This window comes from Plasmodium yoelii, assembly GCF_900002385.2.
Source record: "Plasmodium yoelii strain 17X genome assembly, chromosome: 12".
Taxonomy (NCBI): Eukaryota; Apicomplexa; class Aconoidasida; order Haemosporida; family Plasmodiidae; genus Plasmodium; species Plasmodium yoelii.
Genome location: NC_036184.2, coordinates 618,559 through 646,439, shown reverse-complemented (window position 1 = coordinate 646,439; position 27,881 = coordinate 618,559). Strand labels below are relative to the sequence as shown.

The window sequence follows — 27,881 nt, the reverse complement described above, 5'->3', positions numbered from 1 at the left end:
TTTTTTTTTATTATTCTGGGTTTATAGATAGCTGAAAAATACGTAAAAAAAAATGTGAAATGTCATTGGTAATGAAAAAACCCATTTTTATTTTCCTTTTTAATTTTAAAAATGTTTTTTAATTTGGTTCAAGTCTTTTAAAGATTTAAACACAAGAGCATACATATGCTTTGGGGATACAAAAAGTTATACGTAACAATTTTACGGGTAACATAAACACGCACAGTAATTTTGGGTATTTTAAAAAATTAATAATATAAAAATTGAAAAATATTACAAAGATTAATAGAAAAAAGAACAGTAAATGAAAAAGTGTAACAGATAAAAAAAAAAGTAAACGTAAAACATGAGATGCTTAATTTTTCTTTTACAACTATATATGTATTTTTTTTTTATATTAAATCCAGTTCAATTTGGAACATGGATTTATTTTTAAAAATATTCAGATTAACTTCACTGATTCTTGAAATAAGAGATTTTCTTTTTTTTAAATTTTCTTTTATAAAATTAAGGAAAATAATTTTCGTCTCAATTATATTGAGCAATTCTAATTTTTTTTTATACTTGATGGGATTTTTTCTATAATCATTATAATTTTTTCTTAAAAGTTTTTTTAGTTTTTCCCTATCACTATTGTTTTCCTTTAAGTGTGTAACTACTCCATTGTATATTTTTAATTCTAAATCTTCATGATATCCTTTACATAAAAATATAAAATGGTTAAAAATTTTTAAGCATAATGATCCATTAAATTGGTAACTTCTATAAATTTTACTTATATCTTCCATTTCTTGATGTGTGTTTTGTTCGTATCCATTTTCATTATTTTGTATCATTTCATTTTCTGTTTGTAATTCAATCTCTTTTGGTTTCTTAATTTCCTCATTTTTTTCTTCACCATCAGAATTTTCATCATCATTTTTATTTTCTTTTGCAATTTGTTCATCACTCGAACTTGTGTTGGATTCCTCCTCCTGTTCATCTTTCTTTTGTGCATTTTTATTATTACTAGTCTTTTTCTTTTTGCTATTTTTTATGTTTATTTTGTATGATACATCTGAATCTGAAGAATTTTCTTCGGAACTTTCGATTATGGCAGCTCGTTTTTTATAATCCTTATCATTGTTAATACAATTTTTATTATTAGTGTTTTTTTTTTCATTAGAATCGTTTGGTATTGTTTTTTCTTTTTGTGTTTTATTTCTTAAAATTTTATGATAGTCTTTCTTGAAATCTTCTAATAATATTTCTTCGTCCATTTCTTCTGAACTTTCACTTTCAGAAGATTTTTTTTTACGTTTTTTATTATTATTTTTTAAGGATTGTTTTTTCTCATTATGATTTTTATTCTGTTTGTTTTTCTTAGAATCATTTTGTTTTGTTTTAATGTTTTTATCGTCACTATCTATATCAATATTTTCATCCCTTTCTAATTCTTCTCCCTTTTCCGATAAATAAGCGTCTTCATCCTGCCTTTTATTAGCCAATGCCTCTATCACTGAATCGACACTTTTTTCGTCCTTATCAAAAGAGAATTTATTATTTTCCTTATGATCAAATACTCTTTCAAAAAAATAAACTAAATTTTCATCACTTTTTTTAAATGATATAAAATATAAAGTACTAAAGAATATTTTGAAAAAATAAGGTATATTTTTTTCGTTATAAAAAACTCTGAAAAGTAATAAGTTTAATTGAGTATAATAATATTTTATAGATTTTTTTTTGATATAATCATTTTTAAAAGAATTATAGCTTATATAGTCTTCTTTTTCAATGTCTTGCTTATTTAAATGATTATAATCAATTAATAAAAATATGAGTATAGTCGTTCTAATAATATACAACAACATCGAATGGTTTTCAATATAATTTGGTAATCTTATTTGGTTATTTTTATTAAATGTTTTTTTTAAATTATTATATATATCACTTAAATTGAAAAATTTTTTTATTGATGATATAACTTTTTCTAAAATATAATTTCGATTTTCTGGTTTTTCCATTAAAATTATAGACACGATTTTATAAAATGTTATTTTGTCATATTTTATATTAAAAATAAATAATAGTGAATTAATCATAAATATAAAGTTATCGTTTTTTAATACAATATGATCACATTTTAAATTATTAGCAAAATAAAATCTATAATTCTCAGAAATTGTTATTTTGTTACTTATTTTATTGCCATTTTTTTTTGTATATACTTCAATTTCCTCATTTAATATGTATTCATAAAAAGATATTATTTCATTTTTTAAACAAATTATATCATTTATGTTTTTATCATTATATATTTTATTGTCTATTTGATTTCCTTTTTTCAAAAAATCGATATATAGATCTACTTCTTTTATTGAAAATAAGTTATATATTTTCTTAAAAATTTTAAAACATAAGTATTTTAAATATTTATGATAGTACAAATTTAAGTTATCATTATAATAAAAGATACACAGTAATTTATTTATAATATTATAGCAATTGCTTATGTCTGTCTTTATACAATTATAATATATTCTTTTCTGATTTTTATATTTCCCTTTTTGTGAAAATACATAATACAATATAAGTAAATTTATATAGAGAGAGGATAGTTTTGGATTTTTTCCATTTTTTGGATCAGAAACAATTTTTTTCAACTCGTTCGTATTTTGTAAAATTGTTAACAATAAATTATTCTGATCTTTATTAACATTACCATCTGTACTTCCCTCATTTGTTTCATTTGCTTCATTCGTTTCAGTAGTTTCATTTTCGATTTCAGGGTTATTTTCTTTGCCCATATTAATGGATTTATTAGAGATATCATTTTGGCTTGTTTTATTACATTTTCTTTTATTAAGGCAATAATTTTGAGTGTTATTTTCATTAACTTGTTTTGTACTTTTATTTGTCTGTTTTTGGTCGTTTATTACATTTGTATTATTATCTTCATCACTTTCGTTTTTTTTTGAATCAGTATGACCTATTTTTGGTTCTAACAAAGGTACTTTATCATTATTTATTATATTGTATAATATATGATTTTTTTCCACGGTAATAGAATTCAAGATAGTTAAACAATAGTTGTATGTTTCCTCCAATTTATATCTGTCTATAACACATTTCAAAGATGAGAATACGATTTTTTTATTTGAATATTCTGAAAATAATATATCATATATTATACTTTTAAAATTATAATATAAATTATTTTGTCTTAAAATGTTTTGCAATAATTTAAAAAAAATATATAAAATATTTTGATGTAATTGCATTTTTTCTTCTATCTTATTTAATGAGCTATTTTCCTTATTTTTCGATTCTAAAGATGTTTGCCCTGTTTCTTCTTCTGATATATTTTTAAAAATATTACTATCTTTTTTAAGGTTATAATATTTTATGTTGGTTCGAAAAGTTTTTTCATCTTTGTTGTATATAGTATCCATTGCAGATTCTTTTCCATTTTGTTCGAAAATTTCGATTGACCTTAATTTGTTAAGAGATAACTTTAACATATAAAAAATCGAAACTAAATATTTTTCTATTTTAATATCTTTTGCAAACATGTGCAATAAAATAAAAGATATATTTAAAAATATTTTGTAATCAGAAAAACATCTTTCTTTTTCCTCGACCACTAACTTTATATTTTGTATAATGAAAAAATAAAAATCGTCAAATAGTAATGCTAAACTAGCATTAAAAATAGGATAAATTACATCCAGTCTTAAATTTTTGAACTCTTTAATTATTATCAAATTATTTTTTAAAATTTTGCTATAGACATTATCTTTATTATTTATAAACATACTATTTATTATTTCATCAACTGGTATGTTTTTATCAAAAAATATTCTTAACTTTTTAATAAACCTTATTTTTTCTTCAGAATTTACAGTTGTATGTTTATTTTTTCCAATAAAGTTACCACTTTTTATACTATTACTATTATCTTTTATTCCATTCAATATGTTATTCTTTATTTGTCCATTTTCGGTATAATATTTTATATTATTGTTATTTGATTCTAATGTACAAGAAGTAGAAGAAAACTTTGTGAGTGTTTCGTCTGTGCAATACTCTTCTAATATTTGCTCCACATTAGCATCAAAATATCTTAATAAAAGGTAATTTTTTTGAAAAAAATTAATTATTTTAATTTTGTTCATTTCCATTTGATTGCATGGTAACTTATTTCCTTGTCCAGCATTCATCATTATATATTCATCCAAATTTTTATTTATTTCTTCATCTTCATCACTATTATTTTTATTATTCTCTTTTTTATCGTCATCCTGTTTATTCCCATTTTTTTTTGAATTTTTTTTTTTTTCTTGAGATTTTATATTTTCTTTTTTATTTTTTCGATTGTTATTATACATATACGAATAACTATATTCACTATCACTACTGTCTTCTTCATCTTCATTGTTGCTATTATCTTCAATATCATTATCACTATTTTTTTTGGAATTTGAACATTCTTCTTGATCAAGGCAAGCTAGTTTATTATTATCTGCAGCGTCATTTTTGAGATTTTCATTAATATTATCACCTTCATTCATATTCAAATAATTCATTTGATCGGTTTCTAATTCATCTGTTTTCTTCGTTTTGATATACTCGATTTTTAGTTTAAGAAAAGCCTCTAGATTTTCTTTTATGTTTCTTTTTGTTTCTATATATATTTTCAAAAAGTTAATAAATTTATATTTCAATGTGTATATAAAAAAATATATTTGATATATGACACCAAATAAATCTTTTTGTAGGTATGTCCTTTCATACATATTTTTTAAAAGGTATTTTTTTATAAAGGAAAATGAGAACATAACTTTATCATCAAATATATTTTTTTTTAATTTTTGTGTTAAACTATCAAATAATTCTACATAGATAAATAGAAAAGGTTTTAATATTTTTTTACACGCACTAAAAGCCTCATCATTTAAATTCATTTCATTTTCATATATAATATTTATTGTTTTATTAAAAATTTTGTCATATATACAAAGGTATAAATTGGTAGCATGACAAAAATAGTTGAGATTAATTCTACTAATAATATAATATGTTTCTTTAAAAAATAAGTTTATATATTTATCGATAATAATATTTTCTGCGATATGAAAAAGGTAGCTATATTTAACTTTTAACTCGTTATTTCCACAACACATAAAATCTGAAATAGACATTTTATTAAATGTATTAATATTATATATAATATTATTATTGTTTATATCATATATTATTGCGAAAATATTTTTTATTTGGCTAAGTAATTTTAATAAAATGTGATGCTTTTTTGAATGATATTTTATAAAATTAATTAAAAGTATACTTCTTATATTAACATCTTTTGTACTGATATAAACAAAAAAAAAGGAATGTATAAACAAATTTTGAAAATGATCGTTTTCATTTAGTAATTTAAGAATGTTTATATAATATTCATAATTATTTTCATACTGTAAATTATTATATGTTATTATATTTATTAATAATTCATAATAAAATAAACAATCTGAAACATAGCAATTTGTGTCTAGTGAATTATCGTCGTTATTTTTTTTTTTCTTTTTTCGCATTCGTATATCTATATTGTCACTATTATTTAAACTTTTTATTGTATCTGTTAGTATTCTATTAACAATATTGTGCATTTTGTCTTTATATATTAAAAATAAGAATAAAAACAATTCTTTATAGATATTTTCTTTATTTTCATTCATATAATAATTTTCAATAAATTTTTCTATTAAATAAAAATTTATATTATCAAAACAACCTTTAAAAAATACAAACATATATAGGCAAACAAATTCTTGGTCTATAATGTAATTTCCATTTGTTTTATTTATTTTATGAATATTTGATAAATCATCACTTATTTGTTTTAATATAGTGTCTTTTTTTTTTGATGTTTTTATATTATTTTTATTTCCCTTTTGGGTTGTTCGTGTTCGTTTTTTTGTTTTTTTTCCACTCTCATCGTTCGATTCGTCATCTTCTTTATCCTTGTTTTTTTCTAATTCCCCTGAAATGGTTTCATTACTCATAAGATCATAACTTATGAAGTTATATTGTCTATCTATATTTAAAGAACCATTTTGATTAGAGTCCAAATTATTGTTGTCTTCACAAACTCCTCTAATCGTAGAATATTTTTCTTTGATGTATTTTTCGTCATTTTCATCTAATAAAAGTAAAGTGTCTGCTATAAATTCATTATTATTAACCAAAAGTGTTTGGTTATTTACAATAACAGATTCAATATTGAGAATAAAACTTAAATTATCATATCTATATTCATTTGGCTTTCTAAAATTTTTGTTTTGATACTGGTATATGTTATATAATGATTGATAAATAAAAGAAAATGAATATTTGTTAATAAAATTAATTAAATTTTTTAATAAAAAGTCTAATATTTCTTTTTCATATTTAATAATATTTTTTAATAATATTCTTTTACAACATTCGCAAACATTTTCAATAAATTCTTTTTTATTTATTTTAAAAGTGTTTACTTTAATAAAATACTCAAATAAAAAAAATGCAGTTTGTAAAAATTCGATTATCTCATCATTTACTAAATTGTCATCTAATTTTTCTTGACAAAAATAATTTAATATTTCTATATTTTCACGATTATAAATATTATGTTCTTTGAAAAATGTTAATGCTACATTTTTTATACTTTTACCACCTGCATTCTTTAAATTTGCTTTATCTTTTTCATTAAAATTATTTAACCACGTTTTTTTATTATCTTCTATATTATCATTGCATTTCATCATTTTAGTATTTCCTTTTGAGCCTTTCATTTTTTAATTATATAATTAATTTGTCTTTTTTTTTTTGAATTATATTGTGTGTGTGTATACTTATGATCTTTTTGTGTGCGCGTGCATTTATATATTCATAAATTCCTTTGTTATTTGTTAAATGTTAATAAATTCCACCATTAAATATGTATATATAATATATTTATTTTTCCCCACAAAATGTATGCATTCATGCATTTTATATGATTATATACAGATAAGCGATCGTTGCAAGAAATTGTAACAGCCTGTTACAAAAATATTGTATAAAGGAAGCCCCCCAAATCCATTTACTAGTTACTTGACATATGTTTATAATTCATGTAAATTAAATTAGAAAAAAAAAGTAAAATAAAAAAATGAAAAAAAAAAAAAAATAAGCATATACATATATATCGCTTGTTTACCTATATATATATAAGTACAATGTGTGAGGACAAAAAAAAAGTAAGAGAACAAAAGTAAAATACGTAATGCAGATTTTTTTCAACACAAGCTTAATAAATTACATATGATACTAAAACGTTTTATTAAAAAAAGCCCATTTGTGGTATTATTTTTCGTTGAGATTTTCAGACCGTATCATTAAACGATATTATAAGCATGAATTGAACAAATTTAAAAATAGCATATTTCATAATATATTTTTTAAAACAATTTAAGCAATGTTTTGCTGGTGTATTTTTCCTTATTTTTTGGTTGTTTTATTATTGTTTTATATTTTTTGTAAGTTTTTTTAAAAATATTTATATTTTTTGTGCTTAAAAGAAACGCATTCACATACATTTAAGGCATGTATATACATACTCATTAATATTAGTAGTCTAACAAAATAAAATGGTGCAATATTTCGTTTTCTCGTTTTATTTTATTTAAATTTTTATTTATGATGTATGAAAAATGTATACAATGGATAAGCATTTTAAGATCTAAAATTGAAGAGATTTCGAATGTATCCATATAATTTGCATATGTGTATTTACAGACCATACACGATAAGGATATTATACGATCGGTTTAATAAAGATAAAATTGTATGCATACATGCATAAATACATATTTATTTGCTAGAATGGTGTATAATTAAATAACGGCTTTGGCTTGGAAAAAAAATAGTGAATGTACCTATATAAATATACTTACACAATGGTAATTTTATTTAAAAAGAGGACCTCTGTAGTATTAATAAATAATATAGTAGAACATTTTTTTTTTTTCGTAACCAATTTCTTATAATAAATAGAATACTTCAAATTCGATTTTAAAATAAACATATGAAGACATTCAAGTGCCATTTTGATTTTTATTGCAATTGTTACCTTTTTTATCATACTAGAGCACGTTATCATTCATAATTTATGTTCACCCTCTATAGTGTGTATTAAGAAAAATTAAAAAATTATAATTATTAAATTATATTTTCTTAATATACACAACTATATTTATATATATTTCTTCATAAATATATCTAATTTTTTTAAAATATATTTACTTTTATAACAGTAACAATAATAATTTTGTATAATATTATAAAATATACTCTATTTGTTTAAATAAGTGACTTATAGAGTTTAATGGAAAAAAGGGAAATTCCCCATTAAGTTTTAATAAATGCTTAAACAAATGCAACGTATATTGTATGTATATAACATAATTAAAAATATGACAAAACATACGTTGAACCTTAACAAATATTTTCGTCATGCAGACAAAATAAAATTAAAAACAAAACATAGCTTAAAAAAAAATTACAAAATGAAAATTAATATATAAACCATATAAAATTTCATATATAATCTCACAATCTTTAAACATAAATAAAGACGTATTGTTAAATATTCTCAGTTATTTTATCAAATTTCAAGTTAACTAAAATTCCTGATCCTTTTATGTCTTTTAAATGTTTGTCACACAGCGGAACGAATCGAATACTACATTTAAAAAAAAATCATAAATATCAATGATAAACAAATGTTTTAGAAATATTTATGCAAAGACAAAAACTAATTTTGTTGTTCATTTTTTTCGTTTTTGTATTTTATTTTTCTTTACCCTTCTCTTAGACATTTCACTGGGAAACAAGCACATGCAATAATATCACTTTTTACAGTGTCCTGTATAAAAAAAAAAATATATATGCTTTTACTTGGTCATTAAAAAATGTATAAACATTATATGTAGTCACAATTTGGATATTTTATTTAATTTAATTTAATTTATTATTTCTTAGAAATGTGTGAAAAATAATACATTTTGTTAACTTACATATGATTTTAATTCAAATACAATAAGAGCCAGTGATGGGTGCACTATTTTCATTTGGAAGTTAGATGGTTTGGACCAGCTAAGAAAGTGAGGAAAATAATTTTAAAATGTTTAAATAAATTAACATATGAAAAATTGTAAATTTAGCTATTTAAACTTTTATGTTCATGTTTTATATGATGAAAAGCAAATTCAATTTTAATTACGAACTTACCAATAATTTATGTCATAGAAGTTAACTTTGGCGATTTCTGTTTTAAAATAACATTTTTGCTCATTATAACCATGTATAGAAATAGTAACGTAGAGATAGAAAAATAAATTATTTGCTTTTTTTAATTCTAGAAAAGCCTGGTAAAAATTTTTTTTTTTGGATTTAGATGATACTTTTTTATTTGAATCTGTAGTATTATTTGATGTTGTTGTAACGCTACTACAACTATTAAAACTACTGCTATGGGATAATGTGGAACATAACAAAAATGATTTATATTCTGTCAACATATCTTCATATTCTTTTTCAATATTTGCGAATTTTTTATGAATATAATTAACATCGTTGTCATTATCTTTAAATTTTTTTAATAATGTTTCATTACTAATTTTTTTTTTTTTTTTGCTATCATCTGATTGTATATCTGAAAGAAGTGGGCTTTTCTTTTCTCTTTCCAATTTTTGCAAATACTTAAATTTTTTCCTTTTATTGCTAATTTTTTTATGAGTTTGTATACGTTGAATCATGTCCATTTTGAATAGTTCCTTTTTTAATTTTTTTTCTTGATATTTATTTTTAATTGAAAATAGCAAATTAATTTGGTGTAATGATAATATTTGTATATTTAATGATAAGACATTATAATCATGTTTTTTATTAAATCGTAATAATTCGGGCTTTAATATATAACCTGAATGTTTTCCTCCATTTTCTAAAAATCGCCCTTTATTTAATAACATGCTTAATCCATTATATTGATAATTTAATGCAACAAATTGTATTCCAGCACTCCAAAAAATAAGTGGGTTAAAATTTGTTGAAGCTAATCTAGTACCAGATGGATATACACGTGTTAATGTTTTTTGGTTATATTTGATAACATCGTCTTCATTTTTTTTAATTAATTTTATAAATTTATTTTCACTAATAGAACATATTTCATTGTATGTTCTATTTTCTTGGAAATTTCTAAATACATATCCTTTTAAGCATGAGCATTTGTTTAATATATTATTTTTATATTTTTCGTTATCTTGTTTTTTTTTATATTCCTCCTTTGACATATGAGCAGTTTCAGACATATTTTTACCACAATTTGTAATAGAATCTGAAGTGTTAGTATTATTGGGAACGCTACTATTATTGAATCCTGAATTATTATTTGAGCAGTTATCATTTTTTCTATACTTTTCATCAATTTGAGTTTTATGAATAGTATTATTTTCATATAGGCAATTACTACTAGAGCTACTACTGTAATTACTGTCCACTTCATGTCGGTCCCTTTGTGAGACATTTTCATTACCACACAAATTATTTTGATCACTATTTTTATTTGTTTTCTGAACTTGATTATTTTTATAACTAGTATTTTTAGAATTATTTTGTTCGATATAATTATTAACCCGATCTTCTGGTTCCATATTTTGATTTTCAATGCTAATTTTATTATATTTTTCATTTTTTTTTTCTATAATTTGATATTCTTTGGGTTCATCAACATCTATGTCTTCCTGTTCATTAATAATATCTGAGAAGTATCCTAATTCGTCATACATGACATTTTTTAAGCCTTCAAATATGCTATAAAAGCTTGAAGTATAATTATTATCAAAATGTTTATATTTAACTAAGAATTTATTTCTGCAATTATTTGGTGTTATATTATTAATTTCGTCTTTTGTTTTGGGTATATAAAGTTGATTACCTAATATATATATTAAAATTTTTGCGATTAAATTTTTATGTTTATCTTTACAATGAATTTCTAATGACAATATTATTGGATAGGGTGATGTTGAAAATCCAAACATTTTGCAAGCAATTAAAGTGTCACAAAATAATATGGATGATGTTAATTTGTACCCATATAAACCATGATATACAACAATATTTTTATTAAAATAATAGCAATCAAATTCAACACATCTACACCCATCTATTAATATATATATATATTGTTCGATACTACTTGCACTAAATATTTGTTTTCTACCTAAGTAACTATTGTGACTACTATTAATCCAATAATTACATAAAGGCAAGTTCATATTTTGATATACCTTAGCATATTCTGGGCACATAATACTATTTTCTTTTGATAACAAAAAATAAACTAATCCAATTTGTGTCAAATAATGATTACCTTCATTGATTATAACAAATGGAATATTATATTTTTTTATTGTATTTAATGACTTATATATAATATTGGTTCGTATAAAATAAAAATCGTCTTTATTTTTATCTTCTTTAGAGATTTCATTAGTTTGTTCTTTTCTGTTGTTTTCTTCATATGTATATATTTCACGTTTATATTTTTTTTCTGATTTGTTATGTGAGTTCATATAAAACTTATCATTATAATTAGTAGTAGAATAAACTCCATATTTATCTCTCAATATATTTAAAATCATTGCATAATCTTTATCATATTGTTTTGAATGGTCAGAAACCATAAAACTGTTGAGTTCGATATTAGCATTACATTGTAAATTATGCTCATTTTGATTGTCACTAATATCTAATGTTTTCATTAAATTTCTCCATTCACAATAATCTAAATCATAACCATTTGTTATTTCATCAATCATAGAATTATTTTTCGATATTTTATTATCATTAGAAATATTTTCACTAATATTATGTTCATTTTTGTCTTTAATAATATGTTGATTTGTATAGACTTGATTATTATTCCAATTTTGTGCGTGATTATCTTCTTTTTTTTTTATCTCGTTTTGTTCAACTTTATCTTGAATTAAACGAGGGTAATTATCTTTTTTGTGAATTTTAAATATACGTTCTTCAGATTTTCCTTCACATTGTATATCAATTAAAAAATTAATAAATTGATTTTTATCTATATAATTTGAATCATTGTTTTTGTACATATTAAAATGAATAGAAATATGATTATTTGAAAATATATGTTCTAATATTTTTGTAAAACCATAATAATTTATAGTGCCTTTATTTTTATATATAGAAAAATAATGATATAATATTTTCATGTTTATATAAATATTTAAACTTCTTAAAATAATATATAATTGTGATAATGTTAAAACATTAATATCTTTTAATCCTGATATTATATAATTATCATATAATTTATTAGACTCGTATATAAAAGGTTTTAATTTTTTTCGCTCTCTTGAACTTTTATTAACTAATTTATAATGATAGTACATTAAGCCAAAAAGCCACATTTTCCATCTTTGAATATCTAAAAAGGTAATTCTTAAATTTCGATCTATACTTATAATTTCAATGGATAAACTCTTCTCTTCTTCTTTTTTTTTAAAAAATGTAGATTCAGATCCATCTAATATTTGTATTATATCACATATATATAATGCTAGACTCTTATTTTCTTTTAATTTTTTTTTTTTGGAATTCCATCTTATGCAATAATTATTTGTATCTAAATAAACAAATTTTAATGTCTTTTTTTGAAATATATTATTATTATTCCACTTATATACATATTCTCCTTCTTTCATTTTTTCTATGCATACGGGTAAATATGCATGTCTCAGTACATTCCTTATATCAAAACCTAACTTAGAGTCGATATTATCCTTATTATTTTTTAACAATGATTCATGAGTATTAGCATTATTGTTACCCTCATATTTTTCTTTCCTATTATTTCTATAGTCTTCTATTTCATTTTCTCGATAATCCTCATTTCCACTTCCATCCAAGCCTTCTGATACCAAACTCATTGAATCGTCATTTTCTTGTATCGCGTTATTAAATCCATTTTGTGATTTATTTTCATTAAGGTTCATGAGGAACACAAAAAACACAAATATATATATATATCTGTCTATATAAATAGTTGTGTATCTCTTTATATATATGTTACAAACATTGAGTCATTAAAAATTGCCTTAATATTTACACGATGTTATTCCTATTATGTAAAACTAAGTATACATTCCCCAGCTCCTTTACAAAAATAGCTGTTATATATTTTATTATCTTCAATATTTTTGTTTATATTATAATTTCGCTGTCCTTTTTATATTCCTTAATTAGATAGAAATTTAATTTGCATAAGAAGGAGTTAATAAAAAATTTAAAGAGTTATAATAATGAAAAAATTATGGAATAGTGATAAAGATGTATTAAACATATGTAAATAATATATATATACTATATACACACGAAAACTTGCCTCAATTGGAACAGTAAAAGAATAAACAAAAAAAAGTAAATAAAATATATATAATGATTGCATAAAATCAAGAAATAGTAATATTATTCATCAAATCATATACAGCATAGACATTTATCGGTACTTACTCATATATATACGAATTCGAGAAAAATATAACTTATCTCTTCATGCATATATAGTAATTACATTTAATATAAGCATATTCTCAATTTAATAAAACATTGTAAATAAGGATAAAAAAATGAATATAAAATAAATTAAAATAAATTTAAAATTGTAAATAAAGTATAAAGCATATTGCATTGATATTTATTCTTAAAATTAAAACAAACATATGTTATATTACGAATGACCAAACATGAACTTCAAATATATACTGAGTATAAAGAAATAGAAAGTACAAAAAATACTATAAATATAGCACGTTTAAGAATAATTTATTCAAATTGGAACAAAAAATGACAAGTCTATATTTTTTATAAGTGTGTAGATATGTATATATACATAAATATAAATTTTCATGAATTAATTTAAATATATATTCATGAAATTTTATATTTTAATAAAAAATATGTATGCTATATATTAATTGAGTTTTCGCATTATATTAATAAAAGGGAATTGTAAAATGTTCATGCATAAATCAAAGAACTATTAGTAATAGTCACTACAATAATAATGCATATACTGTGAATAGTTATAATGATAAGTGTGATAATTAGACAAAAAATAAAAATGAAGAAATAAGTATAATTCACATATTATTTAAAAGTATATAAAAGTTTATAATTTCATTTTCCATTTGCTTTTTCTTCAATTTATCATATATATGCTACAATTTTTTCATGTTTTCTGAAACTTATATGTGTATTATTTAGTTCGCCGTCAATATACAAAACTACTGAAATGTTTAAAAAAATAAAATAAAATAAATTTAAAACAAAAAAAAAAAAACGTTAAGTAATATCAGTCCATATTTTGTGTGTATATATTTTTATATAATTCGGCTTTCGTTTTCTCATATATATGTATATATATATATATATATTTATTAGTATTTACTTGTGTGCGACATTATATGTATTTCAAAAAGTAAATTTTATTATTATATATGTAAATGCAACATTATTAAATTATAAATGCAAATTTTCTTTACATAATCAGTATGTATCATTTTTATGCTATATAATAAATAAAGAATAATTAATGCATAAAAAACAATGTATTCCCATAAAACGTGATAATAAATTTTCCAATTCACCAATACTCAATAAAATTGCATATTCAATAATATTTAATTGCTTTAATTAGTCTTTTGTGCAGGAAACGCTTAAAAGAAACCTAAAGCTATAAATATTTTGATATTTATTTTGTTATTTATTGGTATTAATACTTTTTTTTATATTATACGACTTATTTTATTTATTTATCGACATAAATGCATTATTAATACGTACAATAATATATAAATATAGAAAAAAAAAAAACGTTAAAATCCTAAATCGCTTTATCGTTATTTATAAAACATATATATATATATATATATATATAATATATTGATACTATTTTTTAAAACCATACATTGCATAAACGAATACGCAAAAGTGCGCGAAAAAATGATATTTCTAATATGATATATACACAATGCCAATTCCTATAAAAAGGTTTATGCTTATTATTTAAATAAATATATATAATGAAAAAATTATATATATTATTTATATTATATATATATGCAATTCAAATATATTAATAATTAATATTAATGATGGCCTACTATTATGTGAATATTATTATGTATGCATGATCCATCAAACTTTAAAATATCAAAGTAAAAAATATATGATAATGGGAAAAAATATTATTGTATATACCATTTTGTACTGATATTTTATTTACAGGTTTTTATATTTTTATTATGTATATGTGCCTTAATGGACCTATTCATATACAACATAATGATATACAAGAAAACATAATATACATGAGGCTCTTTTTTTTAAATTAAAAATATTTTGTTTTTTTAATATTTTGTGACTTTCATAACAAAGGGATCAAAATAATATTTCTTTCTTTTATTTCTCTCTGTTTTGAATTTAAAAATATATAATGTTGTCCATAAAATAAGCACATATTTAGCAAAATATGGTTTGGATGTTCTTCACTCTTTGGTATTTCATATTGTTCTTAATTTATCATATTTCATTTTATTTATTTTTTTTTTTATTTTACTTTTTCCATTTCAGTTGAACTCTTATAAATCCAAATAAAAATAATAAAAGATCTTAAATTTTGGCATGCTATATATAAATACCTGCATAGCTACAAACATTTGTATAATGGATACAAATCATAATGGTAAATGCAAACTTTTTTTTAAATACATATATAGACTTAATATATTAACACAAAAATATGTATAAACATGAAAAATAAAAAGTAACAAATCAGGTGTAAGGTTATTAATTTTAAAAATGGAAAATAAAAATTAAATTGCTATATCTGAGCATGCTAAAATAAGTTTGTCGTTCTCTATATAAATACAACTTCTAGCCTGTGTTTTTATTTCTAAAAAATCAACACAACATGGGATTACATATATATCTGCATATTATGTGACACCTTAATTTTTTTTATAGTAATAAGAAAGTTAATTAAGGCGTCACAGTATCTATTAAAAAAAAATATATTTAATAATTCTCATTATGTGTTTATAATATACTATAATGTCCTATATTTTAATGTATAAAAAAATAATAATTATTAGTAAAGCCAAACTTATTTTAAGAACAAATTGTAAATATATTCAGCATGTAAATCAAACATCTATATAAATATATTTAATTCGAAAATATGGGTTGTCTTTTTATTTTTTTATTACGTATTTCTTTATAAATTATTTAATAATACTTAAACAGTTTTTAAGCCTTTAAAGTTGTATTGATTTAACAGTATTTTCTAAAAATGAAAAAAAAATATATATATTTCAAGCATAGCTACATGCATGCAAATCCCCATCTGTGATGCTCGCTATATTTAAATAATTTAGTCTATTATCACAAATATAGCACACATATATATTGAATATTTACCGTTTTAATTTATAAATTGGGTTATTTGTTATCGGATATCACGAAAAAGGCAGGTTGTTATAATAGTAACGCAATATAATGCTAATATTTAAGTTTCTTGATAAAAACGCGAAATGGTTACATTTTTGGGAATTCGTATATATTATCTAATATGTTCTATATGTTCCTATCTTCTTATATATTCAAACTATAATACATTTTTGTGAACAAATTAAATGCCACACATTAATAGCTTTGAAATACTGTTTTTTATTTTACCCTTAAATTTTCGATTTTTATGCCTTTTTAATATAGCGTTGTTAATTTGTGTACCTGTAAACAAAAAAATAAAAACTAATGACTATTAAAATGAGAAAATTTATAATTTTACAAATAACAAAAATTCTAAATTTATTACAATTTACACCATAAAAAAAATATATGCTAAAGCTGTTTATATTAAAATATTTTTGAAAACGAATCTATGAAAAAGACAACATAAGCCCGAAGGCATAATTATAACTGTTAAGAAAATCTAAGAACATAACGCATAATTAATATAAGGTTATTATATTTAATCCATTTTAATCGATTTATTTTAAGGGATATATTTATTCATTATAGGCACTAAATATATTAAATATATATTTATACACATTATAACACACATAAATGATAATTATTCGAAATGAACAAAGAGAACACAGAAAAATTAATAAAAATTATAAATTTGTTAGACAAATTATGTGAATGTAATGAAGGGGAAAATGAAAATTGTAAAAAATTGGAGTCCTTTGTCTCAAATGAAATATCAAAAACATTTAATAGCTTAGAATATAATAAATCACTATTTCCAATCAATTATGAACAAAATTCTTTAGTTTCAAAGACTAATAAAATAATTAATGAAATAAAAAAATCAAAAACTTTATTTTTCTCTAATAAATCACAGTTAAATGAAAAAAATAAATTATCCTATAAACAAAGTAAAAACAGTTATAAAGATGATGATGATGATGATGATGGTGATAATAATAATAATATTAATAATAATAATGTCGATGCAGGCATCATTGATAGGGAAACATCTGAAATAGGAAATAATTCTATAAACAAATCAAAAAATTATAAGGAATATATAGAAAATGAAAACACATCTAGCAATATAAAACATAATAATGATCTACATAGAAAATCCAGTTATGATTCAAAATTAAATAGTATTAGCAACAAAAAAATAACAGATATGAAAAATAATTATTTTTTAAGAGATAATAGTAATTGTGATAAAATTTTTTCAATATATTCATCTTATAATTGTATGTTTCCCATTTTTAAATGCCATACATATAATTTTATGTCTAAAAAAAAAGCATTAAATGTGCTAAAAGATAATTTAAGTGATTCAGAATTGATAGCATTAAATAATTCTAATGAAAACAAAAAAAAAATTATGAATATGATTAAACACAAAAAAGAAATAATAAATTATACAGATAAAATATTAAATGACGACTCTTTAGAAAATTCAGAACAGATTGTTCACTTGAGAAAGTATAATCATAGTTCCCTTGAAATTGGCCAAGGTAGACACAATAAAAAAATATATATATATATGTAAAATAATAACAAAATGATGCAATATAAGAATCCAAAAATATATATATATGTTTGACTAAAATATATTTTATCTTTTGCTTATTTTTTAGATAGCGATATCGATCAAAAACACACACAGCAAATGTTAGAAAATATTATACATAAGTTGAACACCAATATAAATGGTATAATAAACAGATATAAAAACAAGGTAAGTTTCAGTTTTCATACGACACATGAGCCCATTATATATACATATTTGTGCGTGTGTAAAAATAAGGCAGAGTATTCATTTATTTATTTGATTTTTTGATACAGATAAATGATCTGAATCGATCTAATGCTAATTTAAGCCGAAAACTCGAAGATGCTGTTGAACATAACGATGATCAAGTAACAAATAGGCCACTGTATATGATAGATAAATTTTGAAACCTTGATTAATTTCCATAAATATAGTAGACAATATTATACATGTGTAGCTACTTATTTATTTTTATTTTTTTTTGAATATTTTATTTTGTAAGATTCAAGAAATTAGAGATCTAAATAAAATAATAACCACAATGAAAGGAGAAAAAATCGAAATGAATAAAATTATCGAAGGATACGAATTCGATATGAATAAATCAAAGGTTTGAGCAATGAAATGAAATTATATATATATTATTTATCTCTATTTTTCATACTCACTATAATATTTGATTTTTTTCCAGAAATTAATAAAAGAAGAAGAAAACAATGAAAAACAGAAAAATATATTGGAGAGAGAAATTAAAAATTTGAAAAAAGAATTGAATATTGTGAATTCATTAAATGAAAAAATAAAGGGTGAAAAACTACTTTTGCAAGAGAAGATTCAAGAAAAAAATAAAAAAATTAATACCAAGAAAGATAAAGTAGGAAAATTTTCATAAAAATGCAAAATTTTATTAATTATATTATTTTTATTTTGTAGGATGTCTCCAAAATGTTACATCAATATAAGTAATAATTATATATTTTTTCATATTCTTTCATTAGATAAAAGCAAATAATATTTCTGTTGTAGAAAAAGATGAGATACCCCTACCAATAGAACTAAAAGACAAGGTTTGCAAATCTTATTTAATATTACAAATATATAAAATGCAAAAAAACATATATAACATATTTTATAAACATGATATGTGTTATGTTTATCATATTTAAGATAAATATATAATATTAATAATAAAATATTCTGTACCCTTTTTTTATGTCATAGAAAATTCAAAATGAAAAAAAAAGTACGATTCAGTTAAAAATAAAAAAGGATATAATTAATAGGTAGAAAATGCAAATTATGAAAGGGATATAGCGCATTCGAATTAATGGATATATATATTTATTCGTTCCTTCTATTGTTATAGCAATTGTTTTGATGTTTATCTTTATTTTATTAACACTATATAGATACCGAAGTGATACAATTTTAGACAACTATTTGAGGATAAAAAATAAATTACTAGAAAGTAACGAAAAATGTTACTTTTTATCAAAAACAAACTTTGAATTATTTAAAGGATTAAAAAAAAAAAAAAAAAAAATAGATTCATTAAATAAGAAAGTTTCATATCTCAAGGATTTTGTAATGGAAATGAAAAAAGTAGAGACACCATCTTTACATCTGACGAAGGTATAATTTGTAAATACAAAAACTTTATCCTTGTGAACTTTTATATATATTAATATAAATTTTGTGTGTGCCAATAAATCGGTGTTATGTTTTATATACTATATCGTATATATATTTTTATGTTTTTTAAAAATAAAAAAGGAGGAGCCTATTAGTAGTATCATAAAATCGAGAGTTGATTATCTTGCCTCATCTAAATATGAACCCGTTGTAAAAATGTCAAGAAAAAGAAAATCATTAGTGCAATTATATAATACAAATCAATCCATTGCAGTGGATAATAATCGAGACAAACAAGTTGAAGGGTTAAAAAAACTTTTAAAAAATTTAAATAATGAAAATAATTTATTAAAAAATAAATATGAAATGCTATATAAAAAATATATTGGATTATTAAAGAAATTAAAAGAAAATAAAGAATTTACATTTATAAAAGAAAAAAAGATAAAAAAGACGAAAGAACTATTTCCCGAGCCTGATGTAATTCATTATTTTTATTTGAAGCAAAAAGACACCGATATTAGAAAAAAATATTCCCAAGATAATAAAATAGCAAACTGTATAAAAGTAGAGGCTGTAGATAAAACTAAAAATAATTCTCTTCAATGTAGAAATTATAAAGGTATTACACATATTCAAAACACAGAAAAACAATAAAAGTAATATTCTGTAAAATCGTCACACAACTATACATTTTTTTTTACTTTCTTTTTATATTAATAATTCTATATCATCCTCAAGATGGTGAAAATTACAGTGATGTTGAATTTTACATCTCAAACGAATTTTTAAAGAGAATGGACGTAAAGGATATATTAAACATAAGATACATTTACTCCTATGGGGATATAACCAGTAATCATATTTATTCCCATCTAACATTTTTATATGTGTATCTAAATAAGAAATTGACGTTTTATTTGATTATTTTACTATTTTGTTGTTTTACTATTTTAGGGAGAACGATTACATTTAGCGAAAAGGGATGTACACCAAACTATTACAACTGTGTATGGTAAATTGGAAGCAAACCATTTTTAAAAACAAATAAAACTAAAATAGATACAATTATTTCAGATTTGTATGTAAGATAATTATATCAGGATACCTAATTCACAACCTCATAATATACATAAATATATTTTTTAATTTTAGTAGTAATTAAACTATATAACTCCAAAAAGTGATTTGTGAAATTTTAGAGTATATTCAATTACCTTTTTTATCATATTCGTATAAAATAAAAATATGTGGTAAATAAATATAAGCACATATCAGTTTATGTAAATTTTGTTTCTTTCTTAAATAAATATACAATTTTTTTTTTGCACATATTATGCTCAGAGTTTTTATTTATTAAAACATAATTTTCCTATAAAACGGAAAATATAAATGTAAGTGATGTATAATACTACGAAGTGTAATGATATAGGTAAAAATTCTCAATTAATGTCTTTCCCCAAAATTATATATATGTTTTATAATATATATTATAGGCATATTATATATTTTTTTAATTGTTTATTATTTCATTGCTAATTGACATTTTACATATTTTTATGAATGAACCTAAACGATCAGTGCGTTATTAATATTTATTATATTTTTTTTTAAATTTTCCAAACACATTAAAGCTGTATATAGGTTTTGGGGGGGAGATAAAGAGGTTTAGTATTAGTTAAAAATTAGTATAAGATATTATATAAAGATTTGTTCAGAGATACAATTATTTCATTTTATGCGAGATGAATATTTTTTTTATAAAAACAAAATTATATTGACTTTTTTTTCGTTGACAGATATATGCACATAATACACATTATTTATTTTATTTATTTTTATTTATTTTTTTTTTGAGATACTTTCCTTGAGGAAATTTTAACTTATGAAGTTTTAAAACAATTATATGTTTTTAGTGAATAATATTTATATTAATAAAGTAGAGGTATATATACGGTATGGATGCTCTAATCTGTATATACAATATGTGCCCATGAAAAATAAATGAATAAATAAGAAATAAAACAAGAAAGGAATAATATATATATGTTATATGTATTGTGTGTATACATATGCGATTGTGTGAAATAGTAGGGTTGTAGTAAAATATAAATATATTAAAAGAAAAAAAAAAGTTAAAAGGAAAAAATGAAGATAAAAGCTAGCAAATTTGTTTATTTACAAAAAATTGTGTTTTTGGTTTTTTTTGTTTTAAACCATGAATTATTCGTTAAAGGAACATACGAAACGAAAGGTTACCCTTTAATACACCTTTCGAATAATAATGAAAACGTTGGATCTGTCAATAATTTGGTTAAAAACAATTTAATAAATTTACTATCATTATATGATAATGTAAAAATTGAAGGCAACGAAGCGGATATTGATAATATAGCAAAACTAGAAGATGAAACAAAAATTGAAAGTATAATAAAAGAAAAAATTCAACATATTAATAAGCATACGAATAGTATATATATGATTAAGTATTCAGGTTTTATAAATTTATATGAAATAATACATGATAATAATATATATTTGTTATTACATTTTTTAACAAAAAATATGAATGGTGGGTTAGTTATAATATTACCTGAAAACTTATATATCGATAGAGATGAGTATTTTAAGATAAATAATATAGACCCTAAGAAATTTGAGAATGTTACAAATGACGTATTAGAGAAAAGAATTTTATTTGCTCAAAAATTATTATTAAATTTAAAATTAAATCAAGCTATTTATTTTGTTATAAATAATAAAGAAGTAGAAAACATTTATAAAAACTATAAAAGTAAATTTTCAATATTTGATTTAACAAGAAGTGTTAATGTTGTCCCTGTTTCAAATGCTATGAATATTAAAAAACTTAATGCAAAAAGTTTATATTATTTTTTAAGTAATGATGATATAAATATAAATACAATATTTAATCAAAAACAAAGCGATGAATTATTTCTACTTACAAAAAAAAAGACAATTGTAATAACCCTAGATTATAATGTCTTTAATATTATCAGTGATTTTGCATCACACACTACTTCAAAAAATTCAGGGATTATATTAATGAATGAATTAATATCTTTATTTACCCAAGTATACAAAAAAGAAGACATAAATTATAATATTTTGTTTTTTTTTAGTAATTATTATTATGGTATAGAGAATTTTACAGATTCTTTAAATCAAGTATTTAAAGAAAATATTGAATTCGTTATTTGTTTAGATGATTTTAACGAAGCAAATGTTTTTCTTCACCAAGTCGAACAAGCACAAAAACAAAATGAGTTATCACGATTTTACGATATTTTAAAAAACAAAATTCAAAGTAATTTTAAAACAGAATTAAAAGTTAAAACAAGCAAAATTAAAATTAATAATAAGCATTTGCCAAATATTCATGAATATTTTGTATTGAAAAATCTTAATAGTTTTACTTTAAGTTCAAAAAATAATAATTCTACTTTTCTTGCAAAAACACCATTATTAGAAACCAAATTAAAACCAAATAATGTCAGAAAACATGTTAAGGTATTATTCGAAGCTCTTTATACATATATAAAACCTAACATAATGTCAAATGAAACTGAAAAAGAAATAGAACATGATACAACAACATATACAAATAATATCAAAAATAATGAAGAATTTAACATTGTTGATCAGAATCTCAATAAGTACAATAAATTTTTTCTATATAAAGATGATATAGTAAAACTATTGAATTATATTAAAACATTGATAAATCCTCAAGATACAAACACTAATTATTTAATAACAGATTTTAAAATTCCAATTGATAAGACATTAAAATATACTTATCAAACACATTCTAAAATTACATTTTACATGGTTATATCTTATTTATTCCATTATATTCATTTCATTATTGTTGGCATTTTAACATACATTCTGTATATTTTTATTAAATACCAAAATTCTAAATAAAATTGCTAATAATAAATGGGCATTATGATGTTTATGTACTTATAAATAGTTTTTCACTTCCTCATTTTTTTTTTGGAATTTTTAAACTTATATAAATATTTTAAAAAACTTTTACAATTTTAAGGCTAAGGCATTTGTCTCTATAAACCTGTTAATTATTTACAACAATGATTAACACGATTAATATGACTACATACACACACAGACATATATATACATATATTTATTTATGTAAAAAATTGTAGCGTGGCTTATCGACTTTCTACAAATTGGGGGTCAAAAATAAAAATGATCCGACTGCTCACATAAAAAAATATATTTATAAAATGACTACACATAAATGATAGGGTTTACTATATAATATTAAATCAAATAAGTTATCATACTAAATATATTTAGCAATATTGCTAAATAAAAAATCATAAATTAATGACAAGTAAAATTTTTTTTATTCAAAAAATATTAATAACAAAAAAAAAGTTTAACACAATGGACATGCAGGTTAAATATGCATAAAAAAAATTATTTTAAAAAATAAAATACCCCCTTAAATCATCAAATGATCTATAAATTTCGTTGGATAAAGGAATACATTAAAAATATAATTTAACTAGAGACAATCTGTATTTTCTTTAAAAATAAAACGATAAATACAGATACAAAACTTAATATATGTATAATACATTTATATGTTCGTATTATATAACTCCAACCTAAATAATATCATTTTAAAAAAATCGAAAGGGAAGCTTTCAATCGTATTGTATTTCATTTTAAATTTTGTTAAAAAAATAAAAAATGTAATGCAATGTATATATACTCCTTTTTCATTGACTTTTTTGGGAACATACACTTTCAAAGTTCATGGATGATAATCCGTCGACACTAACAATATTAGAAAAATTAGAATTTATTGAACATGTTTGTACTAAATTATCATTGTTTATAGTTAACAATTTTTCTTTTGTGTGTTTTAATTCATTCCTTGGTCTATGTACTCTTTCTTCCCTTTTGCTTGTATTTACATGTCTTAGACAAATTAATTTTTTTCGTAATGTTTTATAACTTATATTAAAATTAAGATAATTATATTTTTCATGTTTAGTTGAATCATTTTCATTATTATTTTTTTTTTTTTTTCCATATTGTGAATGTTTTAATTTTTGATTATCTCTATTTAAATTCATATTGCTGTTGTTATTATTATTATTATTATTACTTAGTATCATGCTTGATGTACTATTATAATTATTATTAGCATTAGTATTATTGTTAATATAATTATTTAATAATCTTTTGGAATTGTATAAAAAATTATATCTTAAATTCATATTTACTATACTATTTCTTAAAGTGCCATATTTTTTTGAAATATTTATTATTTCAAAGTCATCATAACATTTTTCTACTGTATCATAAGAACAAAAAAAATGTTTTATTCCGTATGCTACCCTAATACATTTTATATTCACATTTTTTAAATTAATATTAATATGCTTTATTTTATTAGCACCACTGTTTCTAGAGTTTCTGGGTGCTCTGGGCGCTCGAGTTCTTTTAGGCGCCTTTACTTCTTTTTCTTCGTTTTCTCCACAGACTTCTTTGGTTATAACATTTTCATTAGCTACTTGTGGTTGGTGTTCAGAACCCGTTTCAACAGTATTTGTATTTTTAATTGGCCCCGTAGGGTCTTCGTTGATAATAGGACTAGCGTTATTTGTGTTCTCATTAATTTGAATTTCCTTTTTTGTGTCGATAGAATCTGCTAAAGGGATGTTATCACCTGAAGCTACTTCTTCTTTAATATTTTGAACCGATTCTTTTGAATCAATTAAAGTAGTACTTTGATCAATCCGTTCCCTTTTTAATGGGATTTCATTATTAGATACTGCTAAATTTTTAGATCGTCTTTTTCGAGTTTTTTTAATAATTATTTGGCCATCCCAATTAATTTCATTTGAATTTTTATTATAAGAATTTGCCCTTGATCTGGAATTGCTTGAATTTCCAACAAGTTCATTTTTTGTTTTATCGTAATAAAATGATTTTAAATAATTTTTGACATTCGTTAATACCTCTTCTTCACCTTTTAATGTGTAAACAAATTTATAATATTTTTTGAAATATTTGATTTTAAATATATTAAAATTAATATATTTACAAATAGTATATCGACCTCTTCTAATTAATTTAAACATATTTAAAGCACAATAAATATTCAAGGTTGTTACAATATATTGCTTAACATTTTCATAATATTTTTCATATTTTTCTTTTACAAAATCAAGTATTTCCGATACAGTTACACCTTGATTTAATATATCATTTTTGTCCTCCAATCTTTTAATTATTTCTTGTTTAGAATTATTATAATTTATATTTCCAAAAACCACCACATTTTTCTCAACATCATTATGTTTCATTGTTTTTTCATTACTATTCTCGATGTTATTTTCATTATTACCAATACTATTTTTTCTATGGTTATTCGAAACATTATTGATGTAGATTTTTGGATTATCAGACCCCGATGTTTCAGGAAGGTCATTATTTATATTATTTTTATTATCATTACATTTATTATTAATATTTTTACTTTGAGGGATATTATTATTGCAATTTAAATTTTGAGGTATTTTATTACCATTCTTTTCAATCGAATCAATAATATCATTTTCATTTTGACAGGTTTGATTATTATCATGTTTTTTATTAACTATATCATTTAGTGCATAAATATTATTATCATTTATATTAATTTTTAGTAATGCAAACATTGCTATTTTAATAATTTCAAATATAATGTGTTTTTTCATATTCTTTAAAAAAATATATTTTTCTTGTTGATCATTTATTAATCGGAATTTTACAGTTGAACCCATATATTTCCAGATAGTATTAGTATTATAAGATAAATATTCACATATTCTATCAATTTTGATGTTATTATTTCTTAAAGGTATATTTGTATTTAATAAATTAAAATTTTTTCTTTTTCTACCTCTTCTTTTCGGAGGTTGATCATTTATTGTTTTTTCTGATGTGAAAAAATTATTATTAATCAAATATTCATTGCTTCTATTTTGTTCTAAATCATTTTGTTCAAATGTAATACTTTCTTTTTGTCTTCTTCTAATATATTGGTTTTTATCATCTTCTAAGTTCATTGAATTCAAATTTTTAGCTAAAATACTGTGAGGTTTTCTCCCTCGTTTCCTTCCTCTCCTTCGCCTCCTTGGTTTGTTTATTGCATCTTCATAATATTCAAAATCGTAATTTCTTGGTTTTCTATTTTTTCTCAAATTATGGTGGGATATTTTGTTTTCTTCATTATTTAATTCATCTATGCTGCTCATTGTATTTCTTTTCTTTCTACATATACATATATATATGCATATGCTGACTTATTTTTTTAAAGACACCTAGCTAAATTATATAACTTCATAAAAAGCTAATGATACACAGAAATGAATACATAAGTATATAAGCATTATATTTTGTATATACACAGATGGAGACATGAGATAATATGAATTTATTAACTTGAAATGTTATTACGAAAAAAAAATAATACAAATACAAATTTGAATGATATTATATCATCTAAATAAAAATTGTTAAATTAGGTTTGTATGATGCTTTCCAATATACATATGCATATACATATTGGTGTTTATATAGAAATGAGGCAGCATTAAATGAAAATAATTATTTAAACGTTAATTAAAAGATATTATTTTTACTCATTTATTTACAATGCATAAATGTTATATAACGACGTGGAATAAGAAACAGTTAAAGACAATTGCATCCAGTTATTGTTGCTAAAGAGATATGTCTTTATTCAACATTAATAAATACAATAGTAATAACAATAAAATGTAGTATTTTATAGTTAGGCAGTTGTATATGTATGTTATAAACGTGTATATATATGTGTGTGTGCAGACGTGGCGTCAATACACATAATAGTTATTATATTTTCCATAAACAATACTTCTGTGCATAATATATATATATATACATATATATATATTTATTTATTTACATAAATCAATGAAATATAAATCTCACTATTAATAATTATGTAAATTTTGACTGTCAATCGAAACTAAAATTTGAA

The 27,881-nt window shown here is 21.3% G+C and overlaps 5 protein-coding genes across 5 annotated transcripts; 2 read left to right on the top strand and 3 right to left on the bottom strand.

The window, feature by feature from the left end:
• Positions 1–392: 392 nt before the first annotated feature.
• On the bottom strand, positions 393–6,815 carry PY17X_1215200 (conserved Plasmodium protein, unknown function; the record flags this gene model as incomplete). The annotated part of the gene is made up of 1 exon (XM_720091.1): positions 393–6,815. The coding sequence occupies one exon, from the start codon at positions 6,813–6,815 to the stop codon at positions 393–395; it is 6,423 nt and encodes a 2,140-aa protein (XP_725184.1).
• A 1,831-nt stretch (positions 6,816–8,646) lies between these two features.
• On the bottom strand, positions 8,647–13,091 carry PY17X_1215100 (phosphoinositide-specific phospholipase C; the record flags this gene model as incomplete). Its single annotated transcript, XM_022956747.1, has 4 exons — positions 8,647–8,746; positions 8,868–8,929; positions 9,081–9,159; positions 9,295–13,091. The coding sequence occupies 4 exons, from the start codon at positions 13,089–13,091 to the stop codon at positions 8,647–8,649; spliced, it is 4,038 nt and encodes a 1,345-aa protein (XP_022812603.1).
• Positions 13,092–17,242: 4,151 nt separating this feature from the next.
• On the top strand, positions 17,243–20,829 carry PY17X_1215000 (conserved Plasmodium protein, unknown function; the record flags this gene model as incomplete). The annotated part of the gene is made up of 11 exons (XM_022956746.1): positions 17,243–18,140; positions 18,264–18,364; positions 18,472–18,546; positions 18,681–18,788; positions 18,870–19,052; positions 19,177–19,245; positions 19,400–19,461; positions 19,588–19,810; positions 19,952–20,432; positions 20,552–20,665; positions 20,768–20,829. 11 exons carry the CDS (start codon positions 17,243–17,245, stop codon positions 20,827–20,829), a joined length of 2,376 nt encoding a protein of 791 aa, XP_022812602.1.
• A 1,129-nt stretch (positions 20,830–21,958) lies between these two features.
• On the top strand, positions 21,959–23,758 carry PY17X_1214900 (conserved Plasmodium protein, unknown function; the record flags this gene model as incomplete). Its single annotated transcript, XM_722399.2, has 1 exon — positions 21,959–23,758. The coding sequence occupies one exon, from the start codon at positions 21,959–21,961 to the stop codon at positions 23,756–23,758; it is 1,800 nt and encodes a 599-aa protein (XP_727492.2).
• Positions 23,759–24,585: 827 nt separating this feature from the next.
• Positions 24,586–27,114, bottom strand: PY17X_1214800 (uncharacterized protein; the record flags this gene model as incomplete). Its single annotated transcript, XM_720481.2, has 1 exon — positions 24,586–27,114. The coding sequence occupies one exon, from the start codon at positions 27,112–27,114 to the stop codon at positions 24,586–24,588; it is 2,529 nt and encodes an 842-aa protein (XP_725574.2).
• Positions 27,115–27,881: the final 767 nt, after the last annotated feature.